The sequence below is a fragment of the Poecilia reticulata genome, chromosome 14 (genome assembly GCF_904066995.2).
Source record: "Poecilia reticulata chromosome 14, P_reticulata-male-v2, whole genome shotgun sequence".
Lineage (NCBI taxonomy): Eukaryota > Metazoa > Chordata > Actinopteri > Cyprinodontiformes > Poeciliidae > Poecilia > Poecilia reticulata.
In genome coordinates this window covers 11,069,714-11,082,179 of record NC_088843.1, presented here as the reverse complement: position 1 = coordinate 11,082,179, position 12,466 = coordinate 11,069,714, and the positions used below count along the sequence as shown (strand labels likewise).

General features: G+C 36.4%; 1 protein-coding gene across 1 annotated transcript; it reads left to right on the top strand.

Moving 5' to 3' along the window:
* Positions 1 to 1,884: 1,884 nt before the first annotated feature.
* f11r.1 (F11 receptor, tandem duplicate 1) lies at positions 1,885 to 12,428 on the top strand. Its single transcript, XM_008427671.3, has 10 exons — positions 1,885 to 2,377; positions 6,847 to 6,912; positions 7,640 to 7,756; positions 8,173 to 8,319; positions 9,653 to 9,855; positions 9,951 to 10,053; positions 10,180 to 10,287; positions 10,606 to 10,618; positions 11,365 to 11,434; positions 11,517 to 12,428. Exons 1-10 carry the CDS (start codon positions 2,332 to 2,334, stop codon positions 11,550 to 11,552), a joined length of 909 nt encoding a protein of 302 aa, XP_008425893.1. The 5' UTR covers positions 1,885 to 2,331; the 3' UTR covers positions 11,553 to 12,428.
* Positions 12,429 to 12,466: the final 38 nt, after the last annotated feature.

The following is a 12,466-nucleotide window of genomic DNA, read 5'->3' as shown; positions in this document are numbered from 1 at the left end:
GTCAAAGTACCACATTAACATTTTACTTAAGTAAAAGTAAAAAAGTCCTGGCTTTTAAAAATACTTAAGTATTAAAAGTAAAAGTACTTGCTGAATGCATTACCTAATCGCTAATATCATTAAGTGTGCCGATCGTATTTAATTTTAATACATCAGAAATGTGCCATTTTAATTAACACTACCACAGATTAAACATGTTTTTATTTTGTTTATTCTCTGTAACAGTTTAGACTTAGATATGTGATTCTGTGAGTCATAATTTCAGGGATGGAAACATTTTGTCTCCTGTCCTAACATAGCATGAACTTCATTAGTCACATTTATTTAGAAAGAAATCTAACTGAAAGGGGATGTAAAGAAGGTGCGGGCGGGGTGGAGGATATGCAACCAAGGAGCCATGTAGCAGAGTTGTAGTCAAGACCACCGAACCCAAGACCAAGACCAGCGCCCCGCGCTAAATGACACAATAACATTAAGTTTACCTATCAAAATTGGTTTTCAGATTGATCTGAAAGATCCACATTCCCATAAAAAACACCTAGATATTAAATACTTAGAGCTGAAATATATTTAACCAGTATCAATTAAAACTCACTTCATTCTGTTTTGCTTTCATCGCTGTGCTACAATCCGCAGAGGTCTCCTGCTATTCCTAGAAAAATAACGCCCTGGGCGGTTGCCCATATTGCCCATGTCAGAAACCACAACTGAAACATCGCAATTAACGGTAAATAACGTTCAACTATGAACACTGTCCAACGGCGCAACAAGTAACTAAGCAGAATGAGCACCGTGACTGTTCTCACCCTCCCTCCCACTGTGATGTTTGCCACCATGACAGGAGACGAAATCAATCAATGAGCAATGAGCATGCTCTGTGTTCATACGTTCAACTTTTACTTATTCAGCGATTAAATGAATGTCTATATATATATATATATATATATATATAGACATTCATTTAATCGCTGAATAAGTAACGGCTCTCAGTGAGGCTTCAGTCCTTAGGATCCGTCCAGAAGAATCAGATCGTTCCTGAATGTCATATCACTATATTGCAGACTTTGGTCACAGCGTTGTCCCATATTTGCGACACCTCAGTCAACACCTCCACACAATAATTCAGCGCATGAGTGACAACCTTTTTTCATCAGATGCAACATGTGTCTCAGTACAGCTAGCTTTGCTAGCACAGATCTTACCTTTCTTTAAGCTTTCCTTCGAAGTGACGCTAAAAGTTGGACGAAGTCCCCCCGTCTGTGAAAGCGAAGCGCTGCTGATTTTACATGTCGCCATATCAATTTATGCAGCTATTATATTATAGACAAACATCTCCTCCCGCTCAGAGGAAACCACTGCGCATGTCTGGAGCTCCGAGTGCGAGTAAAGGTGGAGCCGATGGGTGACAACAGACACTAAGTCACGTTATTGCTCGGATTTTACGGCGCCACCTTAAATCCCTGAACTTCACATTTTAACGGAAGAAAAGAGCAACGCGACTTGGATGTAACGAGTAACGCGACACTTTTGTAGAAATGTAGTGAAGTAGAAAGTACAGATACTTACTGTAAAATGTAGTGAAGTAAAAGTAGAAAGTCCCCATTATTAAATCTACTTAAGTAAAGTACAGATACACGAAAACTGTACTTAAGTACAGTAACGAAGTACTTGTACTTCGTTACTTCCCACCACTGCAGGGAGTCCATGAGAATGAGCAGTGTTCAGCTGACACTGCTGTATTGTGACATTTTTAACTCTTAATAGAAGTCGGTTATGCAAATACAAATCTTTTACCACGTTAGTGGACACATGTGGGATCAAACATCACTCTGAAAGAGAGGAAACCTCACAAAAAGAATAATAACCTTTAACGTCTCAAGAATGAGAAAGGGAGGAAGGAAGGAAGCTACACACCTTCAACACAAAAACAGAAAACTCAGTGGACGTGAACCCCCCAGGCCACGCAGCTGGACAATTCAAACAGGATTCTTGTTTTCTTCTACTTCGTCCTGTTCTCTTCTGTTTTCCCTGCCCCTGTGTGTAAATGTGGTGGCTTCGTTTCAGTCCCGACCTGTTTTTCCACTCTGTCGTCACGTCACCTGTTGAGATCTGATAACCCGGAAGTGAGCGCTCTTGTTGTCACCTTAGGTTGCTGCTTTACAGGTGAGAGGGAAGCAGCTCGAGCTGGTGAAGTTCTTGGAAAAGAAGCAGCAAAAGAGCGAAACTAAGCTGTTTACTCGACGTGAGGATTATTTTGTGGAACTTTATCTTCATAGTTTAGGCAGAAATACGGGAGAGGACCGAGTGTGTGAAAGAAAACAGCGAAGAAACATGGGGCGCCTCGTTTCACTGCTTTTGTTCCTGTGCGCCGCGACAGGTGAGCTGCTTTCAGCCTTTTTCTTGTTTAAAGTTAATCGAGGGTTAATAAGTTTTATTGTAAAGCGATGGCACTAACTTGTCTGTATTACTACAAAGTGTAGCGAAGGTTTGACCGGTTGTATTCAAAAGTTCCAGTTTTTTGTTTTCTTCTTTCATTGAGTGTAGTTTTTTTTTTTTTTTTTTTTTTTTACTTATGTAGATGGTAAGTTGAAATGTATATTCCAAAACTGGATGCTTTTTAATATAACAGTGAGTTGTTTGTGCCAATAACAATTTCTGGAAAGTGTACAACCAACGCCCATATTGAAATGTATTGGTAAACGCCAAAAAAATGCTTGCTTTTTTCTTTCTTTTTCTTTTTTAAGTTGATAAAAAAAAACAAACACGATTCAAAACTGATAACTAGTATCATAATCAAATTACAAATGAAAGAAATGGATGTAAAAACAATTAGTATATGAAGATAAAATAAATGCAAACAAATTACAGTGTAAAACGGTGTTTCCCAACCCTGGTCCTCAAGGCACATTGACCAGCATTTTAGATGTCGTCCTGCTTCAGCACACATTATTTCAATTAATGGCTGATTAACTGGGTTTTCCTGAATTGCAGTCATCTGAATGGGGTGTGTTGAAGCAGGGGAACATCTAAAACATGCTGGTCAGTGTGCCTTGAGGACCAGGGTTGGGAAACACTGGGTAGAAGATAAATGGATTTTTACATTTTTTTATTTGAGTTGTGGAGGCGTTTGCTATCAAATGTCAAGCCATACAATAAAAGTGTATCAAAAAACATGTTTATGATAAGTAAAAATTATAATTCTAACAACCTAATCAAAATTGGGAAATAATAAAATATGTTGAAGATGAAGAAAAATGTACATGACCATAATGATATCATTGGTAAAAAAAATAAAAGCTGACTTTGAAAATATTTGGATAATAAATACAGCGGTGTTAAAGATGATGGTAAAGTAAATGTAAGTATAAAAAATTAAATGATAGTAAATGTAATAAAAAAATTAGAATAATATATTTATGAATATTGGAATGACTTTATGGTAATGTCAAGCATTACACCATTTGTAGTGTAAACTAATTTAATAGAAAATTATGGTAAAGATATAGATTAAAAACTATTTTTACAATGATATTTTGTTAATAGAACAAGATATTTAATTCTTTACACATGTTGTCTAACTTAAGGGTTTTGGGACTCTACCTTTAATTGCCAATGAACAAATATTTGGTCTTGAGATTCTTTTCAGTTTTCTAACAACTTTCACCAAAATTACATGACTAAGTGGAAAATTCCCTAGCAAATAAAATAAATGAATTCTCATGCTTATGAGAAGAAAATTACAATAACGGCACAAGAGAGAGAGAGAATATGCTGGTATTTGATGCTGCTTATATTTTGTATATTATTTCTGGCATCGTCAGCTGATAGTCAAGGTAACATGTCTCTTTCACTGGTTATTTTGTGGGCTGGACTCTGAAAGATTTGGGAACATTTAAAAAAATATATTTCTTGTAAAGTGTATCATTTTTTTTGCAGTGATGTCACAATTTATTCCCATAAATCTTAAGCCAAATTCCCACCAAACTGCCCAAGAACTGTCATGTCATGCAGCCTTCACAACTCATGTGATCATTATTATTAAAAATAGGGGAGAGCCGCAGGGTGGTTTGTTGTTGCAACACTAAAATGAGTGTCCTGCTAATTCACATGATTCAATCAAGTGTGTCCGAACTTGAAACCCTGTGTCCTTAAGTCTTAAAGGATTGAATGCCTCTTATTAAATCCGTTACTTCATCTCTGCCTTTTTGGATGCTCTCTACCCTGAATGAACTCTTTGTGCTTTATTTTGAAACACACAGATTGTCCCCACACTGAAACGCACAAGTTGTACAAACAAGGAAGCGGGGGAGAGCTGCTGTCGTTTCTGTTTGGAGAGTTATCTCCCTAAACCAAAACTATGACTGTGCGATTATCTCGGTCGAGCCTTCCTGTGAGGAGCGCCTGCAGGCTTCAAAGATGTCTGCTGTTGAAATGCCAGCAATAACAAATCCATGATGTAACATTCAAAATACTACACCCAGGACATGGATTAATTTGTAATTGTTGCTCTATTAATACCTTTCATTTGAGAAGAGGAGCATGAGTTTGCACCTGGTTAATAAGTAAATGAGTCTTGCAGCACTCTGCTTCAGCTGAGCGTTTCATGTTTGCAGTGAAGGAAGTTGGGACATGCTTGAGATCTCCTCTAATGTAATAGTATTAGTATAATGAAATGTGGCGTAAGACAGACGATCAGTTTGGACAATTTGGCTGTCTTGGAAGTGGCGCCATGCCTCAACGGAGCCAGTTTCACCCAGGCAGCTGACGGTTTCACCGAAAGCTTCTCCCTCATAACAAAGGAATGAGGTTTTTTTTTTTTTTTTTCTCTTCCGGTGGAGCGGGGCAGCCACAGAGCATGCTCCAAAAGTACATGGGTGTGATCTTTCATCCTCTTTGCATTGTTTGTTTTCTGTAACAACGTGTAAAGTTGTAATGGGAATTGGAAAGGGAGTGTTGAGCCACAGTTGAGTAGAGATTTTTTTTTTTACATTACGACTGTGCAGAGAAAATGTATTGCTTGCAATTTTTTATATTTTTATTAATTTATAAGGATTCATATATTAATTAATTGTATTAATGTCAGTGTGATAAAGACCAGGGGTTCCATCCCTAATTGATTATTGATATTATGTTTAGTTTATTTACTTTTTGTTTCACTTCTTTATTTTAGCTACATTGACATTTAGTTAAACATTCTTTCGGGTAGAGAGACTGGCCATTTTTCCTGTTCAGGGAGAATGTGGGGGAAAATGTCAGCTAGTTTCTGATTTCTATTGGTTTAATTTGAGTTCGCCAATTGTTTAAATACTTACTTGCGTAACAAGGGGAGCTCCAAGTGCTGTTAAAAAGCTGCTGGAGCATACCATCCATCCATTTTCTTTACAACCTTGTCCCTTAGTGGGGTCGGGAGGGCTGCTGGTGCCCATCTCCAGCTAACGTTCTGGGCGAGAGGCGGGGTCACCCTGGACAGGTCACCAGTCTGTCGCAGGTTGGAGCATACCATTACAATTAATAGCGGTAATACTCTGAGGAGTTGTAGTTAAATTTATTCTTTGATTAACCTTAGATTACCGTATTTTCCACACTAAGGCGCACCTTCAATGAATGGCCTATTTTAAAACTTTTTTTCATATATAAGGCGCATAGAATGGACGCTACAGTAGAGGCTGGAGTTGCGTTATGCATCCACTAGATGGAGCTGCACTAAAACGGAATGTCAACAAAACGGTCCGACTCCGGTCGGCGAGGAGAGCCTACCGCGACTGGGCCGGGGTGTGGCCGGACGATGGTGACCCTTCTCCATTCGCACACAGCATGTTCGTGGAGAACGTGATGCTAAATGACCTGCAGACGACCTGATTCTAGATGGTCGGTAGGTAGATAGGTCAGTCAAACTTTATTAACAAACCAGTGTTCTGACAACTATCCCAGCATGCACCGCGCGCTGCTTCTACGGGCGAAAATGAAGTCGGCGGCTGCTTACCGTAGTTGTTAGACCTGTTGTAGCTCAATATTGGTCCATATATAAGGCGCACCGGATTATAAGGTGCACTGTCGACTTTTGAGGAAATTGAAGGTTTTTAGGTGTGCTTTATAGAGCGGAAAATACGGTAGTTCAGCTCTAATGATTTACATGCATGTAAATGTTTGTTGGTACCATTAATTGTTTTGTTAGGTTTGTGTAAGTAGTGCTTGTTTCTTGTTTGTTCTTTTTTGATCACCCCTTTACTCGGTATAAGTGGTCAACTTGCCTCAGGTATAAATGCCAGCTTCTTTGTCTCACTGGGAAATGGGTGTTGGTGTAACTGTGACCTGCTGCTCTAAATAAATCCACCTCGACTGCATTTTCTTGCCTTGCCTCCTTCCTGAATGCAGAGCCTCTGCTGGTCAAAGTGACAGTCAGTCATTTAGTACATAAAACATTGTTGAATAATTTTAAACTGAGGCATTTTTGCACTTTGCATTGCATCTGTTGCGTCTTCAAAATGTTTGTATTTTATCTACTTGGCAGCCCACTCATGTTGTATAAGTTTTATTTTAACAGCGTAACGCAATCAATTACAGTTTGCATCACTAATCATTTTCTGCCCTAGTTTTCTCCTTTTTTTTTTCTCATCACTGCATTTTTTTTAAAGCCTTGTCAAGCACAACTCTGACCACAGATGATGGGAGTTCAGGACTTTACTTACCACCTGATGGTGTTTATTATTGTGTTGTTACTTTTTAATGGATGTCACCTTTCTCAATCTAAAAAATAAATGTTGTCACCCTTTCTGCTCATGTGTCTGCATTTTAGCGTATGTCAAATGTAATCTTAATTTTAAATATATGTATTATTTTACCTAGGTTTAGATGGAAAAGGTTTTGACGTCACAACCACAACTCCAACTCCGAAAGTAAAAGAAAATGAAGGTGAGCCTAAATATATTTGTGAATACACTGGTTACATGACTGCATCATGTTACTGCTGCTTTAATTATGACAAAATCTCCATCTGGTTTCCTTTTATGACAAGTTTCGTTTGACTTGATGCTGTGGTAATGCTGAGTTTATTGCTGCATTTAAATAATGTTGGACATTATTTCTTGATTTTAGCAGTTTAAAATACAGATCGATTGCAGTGAACAATTCATACACATAGTTGGCCTTTTCTACCCGAAGCCCAATACCGCCCACCACCAACACAGTGACACAAAGCAGTTTTCTGTTGTAACTTATAAAAAGCAGCAGTCCAAACTTCACGTTGTTAATTGCTTAGTTTGCATTGGATCTGCGGTGAACTGATGGCAAACAGCCAGTCTGCTGATGTTTTTATGCTGATTTGGGTCACAGCAGTGGGACAAACGGATTGTACAAGACATTCAAGCAAAAAAAAAAAAATGCATTCAAACACATTTTTTAGTGATATACTGATATGAAAACTGAGGCTGATATTCCTGTGTGTGTGTCGCCACACTCAAATTATTATTACTTTTAGAAAAGAATAAAAGTAGTGACTTAAGGTTTAGTATAAACAGCCAGTCTTGTGGCAACAAAGCCACTGACAGAATGCTCTCAATTAAAACTTGCTTTTGAAATTCTGCTTCACAAATTGTGTTTCTTTCACAGCTGTAGTGATGTGAATTATTGATTTTTCCAGGTGTGGACATGACCTGCTCCTTTACAGCAGACTTTGGTTCAGATCCCAGGATAGAGTGGAGATTCGTAGACTCAAAAGGCTCAGCAGGCTATGTAATGTTTGACAAAAAAATAACAGGTAAGTGGATTGACTTCTGTCAGTGGAGTTTAGAAAACTTTACCAATGCCTATGTATTACATGTTCAACAATTTATTCATGCAATTTATTTAAAGAAAATAATAATTTTAACCAACACCAACTGAATTTTCGCTACGACTTGTCATCAATTTTAATGTTTACGCAATCCTTAACATTGCATGTATTTAAAAATAAAAATAACTGTACTAAAAGAATTATTCTATTGGTAACTACAAGAATATATCTTAGGAATTAATGAAAAATTGTCCCTGAATTTATAACTGAGACATAGAATTTACACTAATGTATTTTTTATCGATCAAGTCCAGCTTAAAATTAGAGCTAAGAAACCTGCACTAGTGCTTTGATAAATGCATTTAGTTTCTTAACACTGTAATTGTACTTCTTCTCCACAGATTCATACGCCAATCGCGTAACAATATACAGCAACACAAATTTGAGATTCTCCAAAGTGACCAGTAAGGATAACGGCGTGTATTACTGTGATGTGTCCAGCGCCAGTAGCACGCCTAAGAGTGCCAAGGTGGTTCTGACTGTTCTGGGTAAGCGTTCCTGAAACGACACATTTGCTTTATTATTGTAGGCACTAATAATTTTGTATCCTTTTCTAATTTCAATTCGAACCTTTCCTCACTTGGTTAGTTTAGGAGACAATAATCACAAGGTAGAGTAACTATAAAATGAAGAAGTTTGAAATCTGTTGAAATTAACTAGTTATCATTTATCAAAATGGATTAATTATTATGTTCCTAATTAAAATGATGGTTGTAGAACTTTGTTCATTGATGCAAATGTATTTGTTGATGTTTAGTAATGGTGAGAATAACAAATTTTGCTGGACGATAAATTGTCCCGGAAGTTATTGTGATAAACGATAATATTGTTGCTCTGAGACAATTTTCAAACAATATTATGGTAAAGGCATAATAATGCAAGAACACATTCTCAAAGATGAACAAACTTTACATTTTAGTGAACATTTAACACTGGAACTGGAAGACATTTTAAATATTTGAAATAAACAACAGAAAAAATCAAATGAAATTAAATATGAAACAAAATTGGCCTTTAGTTAAGACTAAAACACCAGATTGAAGACTTTTATCATCCAATTTTTGGTAGAAAGAAAAAAACGATAAATCATGCAAATGAAACTGAACTTGTGAATTTATCATGTGATTAATTGATTTATTGTTTATTGTGACAGGCCTAGTTATGTCTTACACAGAATACAACAGTGCTTTAACAGGGTTATCTTTTAAATTTATTACTAAACCGCAAAGAGAGCTTGCATACTTCCTAAGACAGGAATAACTAATAGTGTGTCCCATAAAGTGTCAAATATTACCTAGTAAATTACATTTTTCTGAACTTTGAAACTGCAGTGTGCTACTACAAAGACTTATGCAAACTTTTATTTGTACAAATCGTCTGTTTTATCTCTAATAATCCCATTTATCTTAAATCCAGTCTTCTTACAGCTTCAACATTCTTCCAATCTAATTTGGTTTGCATAGCAAATACAACTTTGAAATTGTGAGAGAATGAAAGATTCAGAAATGGCATGTTTCTGAGAATTACAGCTGATTCAGGAAGGGAAAAAAGCATTTTAACTTGGTTTCATATCATTTTATTGAATTGTGCGAATTTATAAGATGTAAAGGAATCAGAGTAAAATTCTGCAAACTTCTAGATGCTGTAGGAAAACATACTGAGAACAGAAGGCATGCTCACAATAAGCTACCATGAATAAAAATTATTACTAATTTGGAAAATTACTACCAGTCTTATCAGTTTTAACTCAAGCGCACAAAATATATAAAAATGCTCCAGGTCTGTCTTTGTATTTAATTTTTTTTTTTTTGTATTTCGCAGTGCCGCCATCTGTACCAAACTGTGGAATCCCCCAAACAGTGACGACGAATACACGCGCCACCCTTACCTGCCATGATCCTAACGGTTCACCGCCACCAACATACAGCTGGTACAAAGGCACCACCCTCCTTCCTGCCGACCCGAGCACCAATGTTGCCTTCAAAAACGCCACCTACAAGCTGGATACAAAAACAGGAATGCTGGTCGGCTATGCTCCATTACGCTGCATTACATATGCCCATCTTTTACATTCTTTTTGTGGACTTGCTGTGTAATGAAATGACTTGTATGGATATAGGTGTTTCCTTCTGTGACCAAGATGGACACTGGGGAATACTACTGCGAGGTGAGCAACGAGGCCGGTCCTTCCCAGCGCTGCAAAAGTGTAAAGATGGAAGTCCGTAAGTTCTCCCCTTTCTCTGTAGCTCCGATTTGACAGAGTTAGAAAGTTCAGTGAAATGTGGAAATGTTAGCAAATTGTTTAAAAATTTATTTCTCATGATTTTCAATGTGATGTTTTCTTCAAGGTGACATAAACACTGGAGGAATTGTTGCCGGGGTAATCTTTGGCCTTCTGTTGTTGGGCCTTTTGATATTCGGCCTTTGGTTTGCCAACAAGAAAGGATATCTTCCCTGTAAGTTTTCAGTAGTATTCCAAAACCTCTTGGTATTCAGAGGTTTATTGTGATTATGCTGTAGTGACAGGATATCTGAAGATGCCTAATCCTAAGCAGAAATGGAAAGTAACAAAGTTAGCAGCTGACAAAAACGCACACATGTCTTTTTAGGTTACCAAGTTGGAGTTGAATTTTCATTTTGCACATTTTGTCACAGTTGTAATTAGCTTATCATATGTCAGATGTAGGCTGTGAAGGTTATACATTTACATTTTTATAATTTACCAAGTGTTTTACTAAATTGGCTTTTATTCTCTTCCTCCCTCTATATTGCAGTGAAAACTGAAAGGTAAGAGAATTTTCTTAATTTGTTTTCCATTTTCACAAAGTGCATTGTTAGTTTGAGTTACTGCAAACCAGTTACCTAAACAGGTCTGGGTTTTATGCTATTATAATTTAATTAAAAGTGTCCAGAGTGGTTTAACTTTTTACTTTCTATCACAATCTGACTACAAACTTCAGTGTGTGTCATTGGGATTTTATTGGACATACCTTGGGCAGCCAAGTACAGCAAATTGTCAACTGTAAATAAAATGTTTTTCATTTATTTCAAAATGTTAAGAGTGGTATGCACATGTATTCAGACCCAGCAACTGAAAGCCTGTTCAGTTTAAGGCCTGAGAGGTCTGCTGGAGAATATTAGTCATGTAAACTTCTGAACAGACAGCTTGGAAATCAATGTTCTTTCCTTTCATTTCTTAAAAATATAATTTTCCTTCAACTCGATTACCTTAAAATCCCAATAAGTCAAATTTTTTCCTGTTGCAATGTTACAAACTATGAAAAAGTTGATGGCATTGAATATTTTTGCAAGGCACTGAAAATGAATTGACCCCATTTCAAAGAAAACCGTTCAGTTGATTTGTGTGAGACAACGCAGCCATGTATCAGCTAGATTTTAGGTTGTTTTTTTCTAAAGTTTTGTACAATTCATGTATTTCATATATATTTTTTTATTTTTATTCCCTAAGCTTCAGATTCCAACACAACTATTAATTTGATTCCTCTATTTGATATTTTCTTGTTTACCCCCAGCAACAAGCAGTCAAGTGCGGCCTACAAACCTCCATCAGTGTATGGTGGTGGTGGTGGGGAGGAAGATGATGTAAGTAAAATCCATCTTTATTTTAAAAATAATAGTTATTTTCATCTTGTGAAAATGACTTGAGTTTTGCTGTGTTCCTCAGGGGGATTTCAAACAAAAGTCGTCATTTGTGGTGTAGCAGGCGGCAGTCGGAAACCTCTGTTAAATATTTGTCTTTGATTTTTTTTTTTTTTTTTTTTTTTGTATTTGTGCTTTCAGTGCTGTTTTTACAAACCATTTTGATTCTCCTCAGATAATGATTTCACTGTCACCCATGTAAGATTTTTAAGGAACCATTTTGTACATTTATAGGTTTAGATTAAATGTATCTTCTATCTGCTGTTTTTGTCTGCCAGCATGTTTCTGCTACTGATTAAAGCTAATGTTTGTGTTCTTTTTGTCTTCCAGCTACTAAATTATTTTTTCCATTGATAATTTTCCTTTTAAACTATCACCAAGTACTGATTAAGGAACAAAGGCTTGGAGTCTATTTAAACGCACAAAGCATGATACAGCTGAACTCATTTAACGGCGATCTCTGTTAAATACTGCTAAAATATAACACTGTATCTGTGCTGTTAGGGTTTTTGTATTTTTATCTCACCTCTTCTGCAACAATACATTTTATTAGTTTGAGATTTTTATAGTAATTACAAAATCTGCCTTGTGTTTGGAGCTAGAAATGTTCAGTAGTTTGCCCTGTGGTTTAAATGTCTTACTTTTAATTTTTGACCTTTATGTATTTGGATCGCAGCTAAACCTAAAGCTGTCATTTAAATTGAACACTTATATTTCATCTTGTTTCTAACTCTGGAAACAAATTATAAAATGTTTTGCTTTAACACTACTCAGGTCTTAAAGTTAGTGGTCTGAAGGTTGTCAACACAACAGTCAATATATGTATAGGGGAACAGTTTTTTGTTTTTTTTCTTTTGTTTTTTTTGGTTATTTTTTAGACATTTTGCAATTATTGATTTGTCTGTTTATGTATAAAATAAAAGTTAATAAATTGTCATCTGGTTTATAATTTATTCTTTCTTTCTCATAAGTTAT